At 43.5% G+C, this 18,091-nt stretch overlaps 1 protein-coding gene across 5 annotated transcripts in view; it reads right to left on the bottom strand.

Annotated features, from left to right (window-relative positions):
* The window catches only part of Iml1 (GATOR complex protein Iml1), a 66,065-nt gene that overhangs the window by 12,950 nt on the left and 35,024 nt on the right, over nt 1-18,091 (bottom strand). For all 5 annotated transcript variants that reach the window (XM_072287171.1, XM_072287172.1, XM_072287174.1 and 2 more), the window contains 13 exons: nt 16,298-16,423; nt 14,989-15,136; nt 14,079-14,169; nt 13,235-13,342; nt 13,059-13,144; nt 11,578-11,755; nt 9,538-9,747; nt 8,215-8,460; nt 7,488-7,555; nt 6,000-6,074; nt 4,920-5,052; nt 3,509-3,611; nt 1,310-1,432 (listed from right to left, as the gene is read on the bottom strand). In XM_072287171.1, the coding sequence (XP_072143272.1) occupies nt 1,310-1,432; nt 3,509-3,611; nt 4,920-5,052; nt 6,000-6,074; nt 7,488-7,555; nt 8,215-8,460; nt 9,538-9,747; nt 11,578-11,755; nt 13,059-13,144; nt 13,235-13,342; nt 14,079-14,169; nt 14,989-15,136; nt 16,298-16,423 (1,695 nt within the window). The remainder of the gene's footprint in view (nt 1-1,309; nt 1,433-3,508; nt 3,612-4,919; nt 5,053-5,999; nt 6,075-7,487; nt 7,556-8,214; nt 8,461-9,537; nt 9,748-11,577; nt 11,756-13,058; nt 13,145-13,234; nt 13,343-14,078; nt 14,170-14,988; nt 15,137-16,297; nt 16,424-18,091) is intronic.

Genomic DNA, 18,091 nt, shown 5'->3' with positions numbered 1-18,091 from the left:
CCTCCTATAAATGCCTAGGCATCCACATAACCTTGTCACTTTCCTGGTCGTTGCACATCAATTAACAATTAACAATACTAACTGCATGCTAGGTTATCTTCACCGAAAGTTTTCTTCTGTTCCTACATCATTAAAATTAATCTTATACAAAACACTTATTAGGAGTAAGATGGAGTACGCCTCATCCATCTGGGACCCGCACCTCGAAACCCTTGTTCAATCACTTGAACTAATCCAAAACAATGCCGCGCGTTTCATTTATAGCAATTATAGCCATACATCAAGCGTAACTTCGATAAAAAACTATTTACTACTTGCTCCTCTCTCAGCCCAACATAAGCGCTTTCGCCTTGCTTTATTTCAGGAACTATATTTCCACAATTCCTACCTGCGCAATAATCTTTTATCACCTTCTACCTACATTTCCTCTCACATTGATCATAGCCATAAGGTTGCAATAATTCAACGCCACACCAGAACCTGTCACGAATCATTTACTTGTAGGACCTCTCAGGAATGGAACCACCTTCCCGGTGCAGTTGTCACAATCAAGGACAACTCAAAGTTTCATTTGGCCTCATCAGACATCACCACTACCGGATACAATTAACTAATCAATGTTGTTGTAATAACTAACCGCCTTTTGCTGCTTTGTTATTTACTTATGTATATGTTTCTTACCCACTCCCCTCTGTAATACTTTGGTCTTGAGGGTACAATAAAATTAAAAAATTAACTAAATTGACAAGCATGGTGTCACGTACGCACATGCAAACATGAACACATTTCACTCGATGACCGCAGACACTCGTTGTCAAAATGCTGGCGTCGGGAAGAGCAGCAGCAGCGAGCGAATTGCCCTTCATGGTGCCTCTCGCTTCAACGCAAACTAAGCGGCGAGAACACAGCACACACAAAGCCATCAGCCTTCGGTGTGCCTTGACTCCATACCCACCGCACATCACTTTCAAGATAGGGCCCGCGCAGCCGTGTTCAGCCGCGCCATACGCAGCTGCCACCAGAGTAGAATGCCCCTGCCTCCCCTCACCCCTGCTGTCCTTCCTCCCTGCTGTCCTCCCCCATGATAAGCCCACACTTTTCCATTGAAGCCAAAGGTTAAAACCTGCAACCTTGTCCTTGGTAAGGTAAATTTCATCGTAGTGGGTAAGAGCACAAAGTGTGTGGTGGTCTCAAATAAACAGACTGACTCTCTCCAAAAGAATTGGTCTATCATAAAAACAGAGCTGCACATTTTGTAGTACATCAGTTGAGTTGTGGTTTCCGGGAACACAAAGAAGCTTTTTCTTACTTTTGCCAATATCAATTTCGGTGCTTTCCAGCTCGCCCGCACTTCCACTGTGTTCATTCTGAGGCAGCAGCTCCACTTCGATCCACTCGTGTTGGTAGGCATCCAGATCTACCTCATAATTTTCTAGAACCAGCAAAGATAGGCACTCAGAAAATTCAGTCATCACCATTATCTTTCACATTCTGCCAGACATCTCATTAAAAAGAGGGGCAAGAAGGGGGTGACATCAACAAATTTAAAAGAAGTGCTATAAAAGATAACTTAAAATGTATAAAAAAATGTTGACAGTCACTTTAGCATACGCTGAAGAGGATGAAGGTGAAAGCCAGAACGCTCACGAGACATTAATTAATTTACTTAATGTTCTCATTCGAATACGTTGTTACTTCCTATTGTTTTCGCCAACCCAGGGCTGGGCAGAGATGCTTTGCAATTGTATCATGATGTGATACAAGATACTCAGGCAACAAGTATTTGAGATACAGATACAAAATACTACTGCAGTTATTGTATCAGATACGATACTTTCCATTTGTATCTTAAGATATATGGATACATTTGCAAATTTCGCATTATAGATCTATATAATTAGTATAGCATCAAACGCGTATGCACAAAAATGTTTGCTTGGAAATTTCTTGACTCTTACCCACCTTGTTTCACTTGAATGAAATGTCTGTTAGTATTTCAAGTTGTCTTGCTCAATTTTCATTCTGAAGCAATTGATTGGGGTTGCTTTAGCTGCTTAACGTGAAAGCTCTTTATATATGCTGTGCTGTCAGCGGCTTTTGCTTGTCACTTTTGTAATTGACAGGAGTTGCTGCTCTGCTTGCGGACCAGCTGGCAGGCCACCATCAAATTACAAGAACGTCAATAAGAAGCCTCTGCACGATGTTGCAAATATCGTTGTGGAGTCTTACCTTGTTCGTAAACGTATTAATCACTGGGCAGGTGCACAGCGGCAACAACGCTGGTAGCGACCTTTTTTATGACACATTGTGTATACAGAGAGCACATAAAGCTGAAATGACCTTTCATATTCTACTTATTTGTTGGCATAAAGTGTTCGTTAGCGATATACTCATTTATTCAGGTGGCGTAGTGGCAGCAGTATCAGCATGAGAAGTGGAATTCAGCCAACATTTATAGTTTCGCACGATGATGTTGAAATAGCCAGTACCTTGCATCTTAAGATACACAACACATTCTTTCACATATTGGAAATACATATATTGACACACACCTTGTGAGACGTATGATGACACAGATACAAGATACCCAAAGAGTATCTAAGATACTGCCCAGCACTGCTCCCACCAAAGTTTGTGGGTTCGAGCGCCTTAGTTAACTCTATCTTAATTATCTGTGCCTTAATTAATTTTACCTTAATTAACACCAAGGTTCTTGGATTTGACTCCCACCAATGGTCATGGATTCAACCATCAATGGTGGCACCATCAATTTTGGTGCCCTTGAATTTTGGTCCCACCATAGGTCGAAGGTTCGACTCCCACCAAAGGTCATGGGTTCAAGTGCCTTAATTCACTGTACCTTAATTAACTTTGCCTTAATTAACACCAAAGGTTGTGGATTTGACTCCTGCCAAATGTAGTGGGTTCGGGTGGTGGGTGGCATCATCTATATAGGTGCCTTTGAATTTTGGTTCCATAACGCTGGATGGTCAATTTTTTATAATGCCGGACAATGGATTTTTCTACCCATGAGGCACTTAAGGCTTTCGCCTTAATAACCAATGAGCAGTTGCGTTTTGCTTTATATTTGCTGCTCCTTTGTCAAAATGCAATTATGCAGCATGCTTATTTACCCACAAGAGCAAATAATTCATTATATTGTGCCAATGCCACGAAGCTACATACCTACAGATACCCAGATAAATTTTATTTATGTATAAATAAGAATGCTGCATAGTTTTTCATTTTTTGTTGTGTACATTGCTTTTGCTTTCTTTAACTACAAAATGCACCAGCATGAAGTATATTTTGGATAACATTTTGCAAAAAGTCTTGATGACCTCACAGCATAATATACCCTATAATACAACCTTATTAAATTGAAATGTGGATCCAGAAACACATGCAGTAATGAACAGAAATGGCAAGACTGCAAAAAAGAATGCAAAGGCAGCTGCACAAGTTTAAATGGAAGGTGCACGAATGAGACAATGTTTTGCATCCTGACCTTTGGTATTCTTGTCTGGGAAAGAGTAAATGTAAAAGCCATTGATGAACGGGTGATTTACATCTCCAGATGCGTGGCAGATGTAGGACTCTTCTACTAGTTTCTGCAGGGACAAAGGGAAAGCATTCAGTTAACAGACCATTTCAGTCAACAGGCCAGTTAACAGGACTTTTCTTAGCCAAGTACACGCTAGTACAAGCTAGTATAATCTGGAACAAGTCAGCTATTCATATGAGGTAGCTAGAAAAGAGGCAAACAATTTCACTAGGCAGCTTGTCAACTTTTTTGGCTTAACTTCCTCTATTCATGTAACGCAAGCTAACCAGCAATCAAGTGAGCAAGATGTGGGAAGATAGAGAAGGCAAAGGTTTTTTTTCCATGGCCGAAGTCAATGCCTCCTTTACTAGATGCCTGCCGCGTGAGTCGAGAAGCTGGTTCCTGCCCCTCTCCTCTTTCCTCCTCTCCACCCGGGTCGGCTGCGAGCGCTAGTTGCGGTGGCCGCTGCAAACCTAAATCGCGTAGCTCTGCCTCCAAGATTTTAGCGGCGTCTCTTGCAATCCTGCAGGCTGGACCCGCGGTCTCTTGTCAAGCCATTGGTCGAGCGCGCGCCAGCCTAGTAATTGTCACTTTTTCCGCAACAGGAAGTGGGTCGGCAGCGAGCGCCGTCTCTCTGTGTCCACCCTTAACTACGGGAGCCTCCGCTCCAATGGGAAGACTAGCGACGCGGCAGGCATTGTTAAGAACGGCCAGCTGCAGTGCAAGTTTGCCAGCCATTTACGCCAGTGGTGGCAACCTCATCTTGCAATTCCACCGCCAACCTCTAGCCACGGCATGACTAAGTCGACTTTGTGTCATGAACAATACGCGCATCCTCCACTCTCTGTCGCTTCAGCTAGGATGCGTTTGACGAAGCAGGCTTTGTGCTGAAACCGTCACCGTTGCGCACTAGCCTCGTCGCCGTTGTGACTGAAGGAGTTCGACGAAGCAGGCTTTGTGCGCAACAGCACAACGCCGACCTGATCTGCTACGGGTGGGGGAGTTGACGCGGGAACGCCGACGCAGGCTCCTTCCCACGCACCGACCAAGACGCAAGACAACGCGCTACCTGGGACGGCTCCGAGTTCTACAAAGCCCCTCTGACGTCGGCGCCGGACCATCGCACCGTGTGTATGCGTGTGTGCATGTGTGTGTGTAACCCGTCCCGCAGAGAGGCGGCCTGTTTAAAATGACTGAACGAACGTTCGCGTCACCTTATATCGGGAGAGGACCGAGTGGAGAGGACGGCGTGCCTCATAATCAGAAAGTGGTTTTGGCACGTAAAACCCCATAATTTAATTTTAATTTTTAGTTTACCATGCTCTAATCTACTAATGCTGGTGATGTTCACTTTATCAGAAAAGGGTGCTGTTACCTGAAGCAGTTGTATAGCGTCGTGGTCAGAGTGTATGCCTTCCACATGGTCTCGAACCCATGCCGTAGCTTCGACACTAATGAAAGAATTCTGAGGAATGCCACCTTGCTTGGGCAGGAAGCAGATGCCATCACTACATGTGCCAAAACAGAATGCTTTCATTAGGCCATACAAGTACAATTTCGCACAACCTGCAGTAAACAATGCTACTAAAACAATGTAAACCAGGATTTCATCAAAGTGTCTATTCACAAGACTTATTTACTAGAACCCTGAAAGAAGTTTCCACAATATGGTAAGCTTGTATTTCTAAGAAGCTGTCAAGTAATGGGCTGTCAAAACATAGGTGGGAGTGCCCTATCATGGCAATTACGAACCCCTATTAGCTTTCTTGTGACGATATTGCTTTGTTTTTTATCGTTTCCTCACAGCCTTTCTTGCAGTACAGACAGTTTAACTTAAGCTCTCTTGCAAGGATTTCTTGCAACAAAAATACTCTGATAGGTGAGCTACAAGCACTTGAGGCAGCAGAACATTCGGGCATGCTTTCAACTAGTTGGGCAGCCTTACCTAGCTCAGGGCCTTTCAGTGATCACCCTTGCTCTGAAGTGTGGCTAAGCCCTCACAGGCACCCAGTGAGATATGCAGAACAGCCCGCTATAATTCTACATGCGTAACCTTACCTGCCTCACTAGCCTAGACACTACTATAGATGTTTTTTTCACAGCCAATAGCAGAGCGCTTCTGCTGCAGACATCATGAAAATAGTATTAGCAATATCACTATGCCATTTGTTAGATCACTAGCAGCAAAGGATAAGTTTAGCACTGTGACCAAAGGCCAAGTTTAGATGTTTGCTTGAACTGACAGGCTGGATGAAAAGCCTTGATGAATGTGAATAACAGTTCTAAACATTGCACTTGGCCTCAGAAATCAAATAACGCACGAATTTGACTATCTCATTTGTACATTTCCTAGTTCTAGCTTTACCAAAATGTGTCTGAAAGGTCAACGTAAATCAGCTGGCATACCACAATGTGCTTGAAACTAAAGAAGCAAAAGAAACCCGAGTATAGCTACCTGGGATTTTTCATCGCTTCCACAATTTCAGAAGGAGGCGTTATCACAGTCAAGCATTTCACTTCGACATGGGGTCTGAAATAGGAATGAATAAATGTAAATATAAGTGCTGTGCTATGTTACCAGTTTAAAGTACAATACAATTTGTACTCAAGGCAACTGAGCCCTGAAGTATGAAGCAGGCACTCCCCCCTTCTCTCTTCAGCCCCCCACGAAACAGCCAGCCATGAAATAAGCCATAACATTAAGACACCGAGCATGTTTTTTTTACTTTATCAGCTAGGCCCAGTTAAGCTTTTAAGATTGTATTACTGTTAGACTAGCACTCCATCATGCAGCAAGTGGGCATCCTTTTGTCTTTCTACAAATTTGCTCAACAGCTTTGCAAGCAACTTACACAGTGGCGCTACTGGTTTGAACAAATTCCTGTACAAGTGCCTGCTAGGGTTCTTGGAACATAGAGACTTTGATAAGAGCAGAGGCCTTGCAGCATAGGCATGCAATCTGATGCTACAAGAGGCACTGTGCTGGCTGAACGCAGAACTGCAAACTGCACCTATAAATATGTAGGTACCTGCTCGGGCTGTAAGGAAGTTAAGCTTTTTCACAGCTTCTGGGCTCAAAAAGCTTAGTAGCTGTCAACGTAAGTCACTACACGACCTGTAGAACTGGTAGCAGTGAACAAGTGGCACCTTCCACTTGAAGAAATGGGCATTTTACATGGTTGGTAACTGGCACTAATACATCAGTCATCTTCTGTGCCACTGTTCTCACTTTGACAACCAACGTCAGACTCTCCAGTGTGCCTTGAATAGACAAGATGACAGGCTATTTGCAGAAGCAAAGATCTTGGGAGCCTGGCCTCACAGTTCATTAGCCCAGAAAGCAGTTCAAGCGCTTCTTCACTACCTGAAGGCAACAGACCTGAGTGCCCGACTATAGACATCCTACACCTTAGTGCACGTGAAAGTGCAGTATAGACTCATGTTTTCTCTCTCTCTCTCACTCCCCATTCCCCTTCCCACGTGTAGGGTAGCAAACTGGACTCAGTCTGGTTGACCTCCCTGCCTTTCCTTCCTCCCTTCTCTATCTCTCTTAAGCAGCCCAAAATTACAAGCACCTATTGTCTTTTCACAATCCCATCTGTGAAAAATAAGAAAAGCTAACTAGCGAGTCTGGAGCATACTTTATTAATCTTCAATTCTGACTAGTAAGCACGGTCCTTTAGTTAGACAGCCTGCAGTTTTGAAAAGAAAAGGTCTTTGTTTACAGGTTTGCAAAAATACACTAAATTTCTTAATGCTTACGTACAGAGCAAGACAGCGGCTGTAGTGTGATGTGTTTCATCCTATGTGTCTGCATCTTAGGGATTCCTAACACATCTAATAAGTAGCATCCTAGCACAGCTAACACAAAGCTGAAACATGCAGAAACAGGAAAGACACGTGTGAAAGCCAAGACAATGATTATGGAAAAAGAAAGGCGTACTTGTCTTCTGAGCATTCGCCAGCAACTGACTCTGGCGTGGCTTCCAGGGAGGAGTTGGACCCATCCTTCTGAAAGAGTGTTCAACATTTGAAGGAGCAATCCAGAACTTTTGGGGGAAGAAAAATCTGGACTCATTAATTTTTTTTCAGTAGACACAACATTATTTTTATAAGCAAGCACAAAGTGTTAGATAGGAAAGAATAAATGAGAATTAATTACATAGCACAGCAATATAAAAAAATGAAAACGAATGCAAAGATAAAATGTCACAAGTGTTTGAAAAACTAAGACATAAAGTCATCATAAGTTACAGAAAAGCAAAAAAATATTGTAGCGAGTTATTCAGAGGAAATCCACAAGTCCCACCCAAAACAATGATAGCTGGCATGACAATGACAAGGACAATTATGGCATAATGATGATAATAACAATGAAATGAGCACAATGACATCAGCACAATGACAGGAGCACAATAAATGTGGTATTGGAACGACAGCATGATGAGAATAATGGTGGCATAAAGATAACAACAGCACAAGAGTTAGGTCGGTAATCCGGGATTGAATTGCCGGTGGGAACAAACTGCCTTTTTTTTTTTTTCAGGGTGACTGCTTCTGCCACTGAAACTTGGTGATAGCCAACACAGTGATCACATCACATTCTGCTATGGCACAGTCCTAATCAAAGTGGCACATTTAGCTTGTGTGTGATGGAAAGTGAGCCTCACCTTGCTGTCAGAGTCCGTGGCTGGTGTCATCTTGCCACCAACAGGCATCACATCAGCACGGAGGTGGTCCACATGGAGGCTGCGTGGCCGATCATGAATGCGGTTGCTGAACACCCTGTCACGGAATACACCAGCTGCAATTGCAGACACAGGACCTGACTGTGGAGATGTTGTTAGCGGCGACCCCTGCTGGCTGATGCTCAAACGCGTTGGGCCTGCTGAAGCTCGTACCCAGGCTCCAACAGACTGCAGTTCAGGAACAAAGAGTGAGATGAAAGTGAATTTAATAGCTCAGGAATAATTCAGTGGTAAGACACACAAGCAGCATGCAGCCCATGTATTACAGGATCAAGAGTCTATACAGGTCAAATTACACTGCCCTAAATTTTGTGCATTGTGGTTTCTACCACAAGTTGAAAGGCATTGGGGTTGTGATAGCAGGGGTAACTACTTTATTTGGTATGTTCAAATATTGTGCCTGCACTAATGTAACACCGTTTTCTTGATGATTACAAGCATTAGAAAGCATGTACTCATTGGAGACTCATGCTGAGAGAGACCGCTCTATGCTCTTGTAACCAGACCTTTGGTCACTGTGAGTAAGCTGCATACTCTCATAGTGACACTTTTCCCTTAGACCACGATCAGCCATGCTCCCTCAGTGACATGCCAGCAGTGCTTATCCTGCATTTTCACCTTTGCTTCTCGTGCTGCCCATTCGTACAGTGTTGGGTGTCACCGAAGACCAAGAAACCTGTATTCATAAACTTAGGGCAATACTGAGTTTCTTGGCATGCAGCGCTCGGTCCCCTTTTGGAGGCGGAGCACTTGCACAGCGGGGCACTAGATTAAACGAGGCAGCAAATGACTTGGCCTTGCGACTTGCTAAGCCTGAGCCATTAGTGGACTGTACTCTGAAGAGTACAGGAGTCACCACACATTCTAGTTAAACTAGCTGCTACAGTTATATTATCCATGGCTAGCTAGATGACATTCTAGTTAAACTTGCTGCTGTAGTTTCATTCTGCATGGTTAGTTTGTATATTAATAAAAAATTAATTTTAGATATTCTGAGTCATTAACAGTCTCCATCATGTTTGTTATACTATTCACAGAAACGCGACAAGTATTAAAGAATGTACCTTGGCCTTGCTCAAATTAAGTCTCAATGTGTTGAGACTACATTGGCCTTACAATGTGGCATCTTTGCTTCAGAGGAAGAAAAAGATGCAGCTCGCTGCAATCAAGAGCTATCCGCTGCTTCAAGTTTGCAGAAGTGCACAGGTAGTGTTGATCAGGATGTCTGGATAAGATGGTGGTTACCTTTGAGCGCCTTGTATTGGCTGGCCACCGAATTCGATTCATGATTTCAAGGAACTTGACGAAGGCGTCCCGCTGAACTGCCTCATCAGTGGCAGTAAAGTCTGGATAGATGTCGCACCGGCACTTGGCATCCTTGCTATCGATGATCTTGCGTGTCGCTGCCTGAGAGCCGGGCAGTAACAGCATACGCAGTCGCCAATACTTTAGAGCCTGGAAGACAGGAAAGTGTGTTGACACTTAGCTGTAGACACTGAGATGAAAGGAACAGGGAATGACCACTTGCAAAAGAAGCCTTCTGTGTCCAGTGAGAATGATGGTTTTACACATCTCCACAAAAACACATAATGAATTCGCATGGACCATACTCTAGTTGAGATTAAGAGGAAGGTAATGTAATGTACAGAAAGGATTACTGGTAAGTGGCGCAATCAGAACATCATTTCATAGGGTGTCTTCTGCCTACTAACGATTTGTTTGTAGTTGTTCTCCCAGGGATTCATAATGCGACTAGGTGAGCCAGTTGACACATATACAGTAGAACCTCTCATAATAAAGTTACCCTCGACATGAAAATACTTTAATTATATACAATATTCATTATGAGCATGATATTGACAAGAAACATATTTAGATTTACATTGTTATACCCACGTTAATTATGTTGAGGTTCAACTGTACTTAGGAGCAAATATAGCTAATGTCGGGACGCAGAACAAGAACACCACAGAACAGCACAGTGTCGTGTGTTCTTGTTCTGTGTCCCATGTCAGCACTGTTTTCTCCAAAAGAAAAGAAAAGAAGTTAATAAAGTTTCAGGAGGCTTTCTGAAACTGAAATGCTTCACTGGCTATGCCAGTGTAGGCAGTAGTCTGATGACATAAAAGAATGAAAGAAAAATGCAGAAAAGTGTGGCAGAGAATCTGAGAGAGTGATAAGACTAGAAAATGTGTAGGCATAGTCTAAGGCATGGCTAAAGCTGAACAGGGATAACTGGAGACTGCTGTGAGAGTGCTTCATCTTGCAATAGACTGAAACAGTTAAAGGACGCACAATGAAGAATCTAAAAAGGTTGTGGGACATAACAGTAAGCTGCAATAAAGTTCTCTTCCCTGGCAAAGCATATAAACAGTCATACAAAGAGTCAATGCAGCAACTGCAAGAGAAAGAATGATGTGATACCTGACTCGTGGTCTACGACATTCTTACACTGAGAACTAGGTAGTAAGTTCAACCTCTGGCCATGTAGGCCATATTACGATGCACGTTAAACGGAAAATGCTAACATACTGAGATTTAAGTAAATGCTAAAGTCATAGTTATTCAACTACAGTATTCCTCACAGTCAAACCATGGCTTTGGGTATGCGGTGCATATTAGAAATACAAACCCAATGAAGAAATATAATTTTCAAAACATTTCTAAACGATATAGGCAGATACGTCACACATTAGAGACTAAGCCGACAACCATGTAACACATCATTATCCTATTAAAATGTTGCGCTATTTAGTTTCAAAAATATGCATTCTTTCTCACTGTATGCAACATGAAATTCCACAATCTACAAGAAAAGAGAGAGTTGCATGCAGCAATTTCATTGACAAATATGCATGCAAACAAATCACTACAGGGGACATAGAGCTGTGGTTACTCCTGTGGTTACACCTCAGTATGTGGAAGAGCGACATAAGTTGAGCAATGGTTTTATGCGCCTCGACAGCCCACCGTTGTTGGAGGACGATATTTTAAGACCTTGGCAAGACATTAAATCTAGTTTTCAGGCCATCTAGGTTTTACGTGACTTTTTAAAAGGTATGGGTCTGAACTGCAGGCTTTGAGTAGGCCTAAGTGCACATTATACGTTTTACATCCTCCTTCTGTCGACATTGTCACCCATCATGCTCCTCTTTCTTCCTTCTTTCTTTCCCTCTTCCCCTTCAACACAAAAAGGCATATAAAAGGCATACAAAAGAATGAAGCCATCTGCTGTGCTCCTCACATCCCCATCACTTGCAGCTGTAACTTCTCAGGCTTCCTCACCTCCTTGAGACCATACTCCCGCTCTCCGCGAATGCAGATGTAATGGTCAAGGTAGCTCCAATTGAATGTCTCAAGCTTCTCGCTTGAGAAGATCACTCGGGAGATGTCATACAAGGTGCTTCCCGGTGGCTGGAAGTTGTACACGTACTGAATCGGCTGAACCTCTCGTGACGCATGCCTAACAGAAGCAGATGAGTCAGAGAAAGAGCAAGTCACACATTTAGGACATCTGCTAGTCCACTAACACATAAAATACTTCATTGAGTTCAAGGTATTGCAAAGAAAACGGAAAACATGTGCTAAGGATATCTGCTATTTTACAGAGGAATATGACGACTTAATTTGATTCAAGGTTTCAGAAAGTTAACAAAACAGACAAATTAAGGCATTACATGTCACATGGCGCATTCACACTTGCGAGTCGCAGAGGTCATGCGACCGTCAGTAGCCTGCGACCAGGCAGAGGCTCGACAACACCGACATTCACACTTGCAAGGGCTACGTCAGCCACCTGCGGGTCGCCTTCTCGTTTGAAATGAGAACTCTCAGGAAGGATGCCGTTCGCGTGCTTGCGGCCGTTTCATCTGCTGTGACCGCGTCTCTTACATTCGAGCTTGGTGTGCTCCAGTCTCTTGCTGTTCGCAATATACCACAATGACCTGAGTGAAGAGGAGGATGTTACGGCGGTTTTGATGCGCACCATAGCCGTACAGGCACTTCAAGCGCCTAGGCAATGACGGCGGCAGTGGTGGGTCCGCTCGTGCCTCCGTTCACGGAAAGTGGCCGGGTATGGTAGCTATCTACTTCCAGATCTACGAGCACTATTTCCTTATTCATTACAACAAACCTCTTGCTCTAAAACTAGTTCCGAGCAATGAAATTGCCTGAAAAATGTTGCTTCTTGCACCAAACAAGTCCTGCTTGTCTCAAAATGAATTTCTCAAAAGTGCGTGGCACTTATGAGATAAGCCTAATATCTTCACAATCTCTCGCCATGCAAAGTCTTTCTTCGATCTGTTCTTGAAATCCGCATGCCTCTTGTCGTACAGAAATGGGTACTCCTTTGCCACATTCAGGAGGACCTCGGTGGAGTACTCCATGTAGTTCCTCTTCAAGCCAGTTTCGTTTTTGCCACCGGCAATGACAACCGGATGCACAGTCTCGCGCACTACTTCCGAGGCATCGCCTATTGATTTAGCGGTTTGCGACTCGCAGTCGCAAGGCTGGAAAATCGAGCAGCATGTGACTGGCCTGCAACCATCGCTTTTCGATCAATGTGACCATTTGTGACCAGAACAGTCACACAACCTCTGCGACTCGCAAGTGTGAATGGGCCCTAAAGAGTTCAGACAAACTGTAGCTAAAAGTCCATCAGGTGACAAAAGAGCTATGTTAGCAACTGGCAAAAAACTAGACAAAGAAACTACTTCTTCATATTTCTGCTAACGTAGGAAACAAAGTGACGAATTCAGCTTCTGTACCGAGGTCTGTACTGGGTGACGGTTATCACCGGCCCACTTAACGATATTGTGTGGAAGATGCGGCCAATGCTCATCCGGCACTCCTCCTGCAAAAAGAGATGCCGAGATGAGCCCTTACTCAACAATGGAAATGACAAGACAAAGATTGCAAAAGTTGTGCATGCTTTCTTACTAACCTTTTCCTCAGTGACAGGTGCGTGACCCCTGAGAACACTGTGGCTGGACGTGTGTTGCGTGCCATTGACAGTGTGCTGGCTTTTTGGCAGCGAAATGATTTGAAAGCCCTGTGCAATGGCAAAAAGTTTGTCCATTTAAACATTACATGTGCAGAAGAGGCAATGAATTAGGTAGGGGTTCACATAATGCAAAGTCACTACAGGATAAGCTGGCATATTTTGTTTCATTATATGACTGCTAATGACCTAGGCATCTTTTTGTTGTTGTTGCCTATTAAACATAATTGCAAGCAGTAGCTGCATTCTCAAAACAAAAGTTTGGCTAGTTAAACAAGAATGGATTCTTATGCCTACATCATGCAGCCATGTTTCGTGATCATAAAACCATTGGGCATTCAATGTTGATTCACTGAGGACTGGGCCTTTGAATCCTCAAATGGTAGAGCTTTAATTTGTAACTTTTAACTTGTTGCAAGACTCAGTCAACTGTAATTTACAACTGACAGAGCTGGTCACATGCTCAACGAAGGCGTTTAGCCGAGCCACTAGCTTTTATTTTTGGCAGAATAACGACTCCTCGCCAAGATAAATCTTTCACTGCGTAGCTTTCTGTAAAATAATAATAATAATAAAAACATGAGGCTTTATTTGAAGCACAACTTATATGGGGATGGGACCTTCTATGCGAAAATATGCCTCACATATTTCTGCATGAATATTTCGGTCTAACAAAATAAAGACTGAAATAGTAAATGAATGATTGCCGTTCTCCATTTGCTGTTAGCTCAAATGAACAATAAGCATTAACGAAGATTTAACCCTGCCGATGTTCTGGGTGAAATACCTGCTGCAAGCGTTGACAAATGAGCTCCTGGTAAACCTGATGCGTAGTCAGTGGTTTGTGGTGCTTGTAGTCCTCCTCTCCTCTATAGCACCTGAAATACCATGGTAACATCTAAAGTCTCATCAGTGGCTCACCATCAGAAAACAGTGTGTATGGCAACGCACATTATGCATAATTTGAGCAAAAACGAGGAAGAAAAATACATACATTTCGGGGTGCGCAAATATTCAAAATTTCAAATACAAATCAACTTAGTCATAGCTACTCGATTTGTACTCTATCAGAGAATTCACTATTTAAAGTTGCCGAATATTCACTTCAGTTCGAATATTAGGAATAACAACACTTAATGGAGTCTACAGTAAGAAAACCAGACACAAGTAGTGATATGGGTTTAGTTTGTCAGTCTTGGATTTAGTGTGCCCTACTGCCCGTCCTCTCTGTGTTACCTACAACGATACCCATCATCAAGTCGTCATTATCATGTTGCTTTTGGGAGGCTACCTGCTCATCCTTAGCTTGACCCTTACCATGGGGTGAAGAAAAGAACTTTGCTCAACACAGCCACTGGGATCTGCACTCATGTCCCCCCAGTAATATGCAGTTTGGTGCTGGAAACGCGAACCACTGTGCTATCACACAGCTTTGGTGCTTGGTAACTTGGGCAGGGTTTTTTTGCAGCATGTGTGCATGCATTTAAGAGGCCTTGGTAGGCAATACTGTAGCACACAGGGATGATGTTGCACACCTTGCGATGAAGTTGTCTTGTGAGAAGACTGTGCTGTCTGCTGTGAGAACCTGCTGCTATCAGTGTAGAAAAGCTCAGGAATGTATTCTGCTCACCTCTTTTATTAGCTCTCTCTATACTGTCGTAGGGGAAAGTACAAAGAAAGCCGTGTGATTCACGTGCCTTATTTGGTTGATCTCAGAGTTGTGCTCTTCGGGCAGAAGGCTGTAGTCTGATACCACATAGTCATATTGAAGGCTGTGCTTATCAGGGAAGAAGTCAGTAGTGATGGGCAGGCAGGCTGGTATCACCAGGCTCTTCCAGTCGACACCTGAGATACCACAAGAGGCCAGGATGTTTTTTGTTTTCAGAAAAAAAGATGGTTAGAGGAGATTTTGAGTTGACAGACGTTCTAAACAACACATAAGTCTCGGGAAACACAAGCATTCATTTCAATCACTGAACTAATTGTTTCTTCACGCTTCCACAGCAGCAGGTCAATCAAGTCAATGCACTGCCTCTTGCTTGTGGCATTTCTCATACAGTCGGCTATGACATTAACCTAAAGAAGCCAAGAAGTGAATTTAATCGTCGATCTAAGGGTAGAAGTGGGAGGAGTATTCTTGTACCTTAAAATAAATATTTCTTTACCATCACTACATGAATTGTGCTTTCTTTTACTCTCAGGTTAAGCATATAGGCATTTTCTCTTGCTTTTATATGTATAAAATTTATGTATCCTATTAAATGCTGAATGTATTCTCACCATCTATTGGGTACCCATTTTTGAAAAGCAATTTAAATAAGAACTTCACAAAAATTTGGAAATTTCTTTATTGCTCTTGGAAAAAGTTGATGCCTAGGATGCCCTCCAATATGTTAGCATTTTTTTCTTCCATTAATTTCAGCCCACATTTCTTGCAGTAGCCCTTTCTGGAGTGGAAGTAAGCAGCTATTACATTGTCGAAATTACAATTTTTTAACCAACAAGGAGGACCACAGATTACTGATGATCAGGGCTGGACAATACCTCTTGTTTAAGACATTTCCCATAAAATGCGTGATGCATGGTTAAAATGGCACAAGGAGTTGAGAGGAAACTTTACTTGTTGCACATTACCAATTACAGTGTTTATTTTGTGCCCTTGTGTTAAAGAGAAAGTGTCGTGCCACCTTTGAGTAAGCCATACTCCTCAACATGACAGCCAGTCACATTCCCCTGTAGTGCCATCGGTGTATTTTGTTGCTTCGCATGACATGTTGCACCCTATGCTAAAGGTGCCATAGCTGTTAAAGAAGACACATGGTACAACATAAATTTTGATGAGATGTGTGATGCACTTCAACCATCAGAACCCGTTAAAAAATGTTAGGCACCTGCTGCTCATCTTCAAACAATATCGTACAATGGTCTATTTGCATTAGCAGTCATATAGGCCAATAAAATACCAACACTGTTTAGCCATGACGTGCATCCTATTTTAGTGCGCACCTGTAGTTAGAGCTGGTGTCCACTCTTGTTCGCCAGTTGTGCCCCACAACCAGCTGTGCCCCGTCTTGGCAATGGGTGTCTCATTGCCAAGGGATGAAGGAAACACTGCCCGTGGCCTCACATGGACTGCATTGAAGAGCACAAGGAAAATATAGGTTGTACAAGGAATAGCAAAAGCAGGAATCTTGGGACTCAGTTTTATTTTAGAAAATGCTGTTTTAAACTTTTTCTTCTGCCGCTCTCTTCAATTAAAATATGTTGTTCAGCAGAGGAACGCTCTCGTAGGGTATTTAATTCATTCCAGAAGGCTACAAGCAGCTACAACACTTATTGATGTGAAAGCATCAAATGGGCCACTGAGAAAAAGTGACGTCATCTATCGTCTGTAGCAGCGAAATGGCGCCTAAATTCCAATTCATTGCAACGCCACATCATGAGCATGCCTTGATTGAGCAGAGTGGGCGAAAGAGAACACCTGCCACCGTGGTAACGCGCCAGGTGTTGTGTGAGGGGAAAGGGCACTGCTGCGATGACGCATCATCCTCGCTCTCGCAAGTTGGCATGCAGTCCGTATCTCCCTCTCTCATCCTCACTGGGCTTAGCTGCTGCGTGTGCATGCTGGCCATGGTGGCCGCTGCTGCTTCCTCGATCTCTCATTGCGCAGGAAATTGGTGGTGTGCGGCACTGACACTGCAGGCTGCTGCTATTGCTGTGAAGGATATAAGCAAATGTGGAGTGCAGCAGAAGATGAAAGAGGGCGATAGGAAAGAGAGTGCGAGGAGAAGGTGGAGGAGGAGGGTGCAGCAGAACAATGAGGTGGAAAGTGGAGGAGGTATGGCCGCCTCTCATGATCTCCCAATTAGCGAGGCAGTCACGCCACATTTCGCTCTGTTTGCAACGTGCCACACGAGACACACTGTCTGCACCAGCCAATATAGCGCGAAATGAAAACATGTTACAGCTAAGCTCAAATTTCGATTAGGGAGCATCGTAATCATTGGTGAATTTTTAATTCTTACTATAAGTATTTATGGAAACCCTCTATATTCACAAATAAATAAGAAAACAAGAAAGCTTGCTTTGCAGCACTGAAAGGTCGTTCACAGATGAGCAGGTGAGGAGGCAGCGTAGGATGAATGCAGCCATCGGAGGGGAGAGCCCAGTAAGTAGGCTGGCCAAACATGACACCTGTATGTGCTCGACAATTGGCTGAAAGTGACATGACCCCGACGGACTGAAGGGGCTATAAGCCAGCGAACCATCAGAACGGTAGAGACATTCACAGACATTCTATTTGCCACGAGCCGCAGCGTATGAGTTGTTGCCGGCCGGCAATGACTTTTTACTGTTATTTTACTTGTTTCTAAGTCCTGTACATAAATTAAATAAACCTTCAGTTCTCAAAGTCCACCTCAACGTCTGCTAACTCCCGTACTCAATGGCAAGATCTAATAATCCATACCCGAGACTGTTTCCATTACACTCTCAATTTCCCTTAGACTCTCAGACGATATCCATTATACTGTCACCACTGGTCTCGCCCTGGAATTTCAAGCAGAGGTGTGTGTACTGAGTAATATAAAGTGGCTGGACTGTGAATGAATGAACGAATGGGATTCTACGTACCACGTGGTTTCTACGTAGCCTAGTGGTTTGATTATGGGGCACGCTGTAGTGGGGTACTCCAGACTAATTTTGACCCCCAAGGGATCCTTAATGTGCCCCCAAGGCACGGGACAAGGGTGTTTTTGCATTTTGCCCCTATAGAAATGTGGCTGCGGCGGCTGGGATTTG

Source organism: Dermacentor andersoni, chromosome 3, assembly GCF_023375885.2.
Source record: "Dermacentor andersoni chromosome 3, qqDerAnde1_hic_scaffold, whole genome shotgun sequence".
In the NCBI taxonomy this organism is placed as follows: domain Eukaryota; kingdom Metazoa; phylum Arthropoda; class Arachnida; order Ixodida; family Ixodidae; genus Dermacentor; species Dermacentor andersoni.
This window is presented reverse-complemented; position numbering and strand designations above follow the sequence as displayed.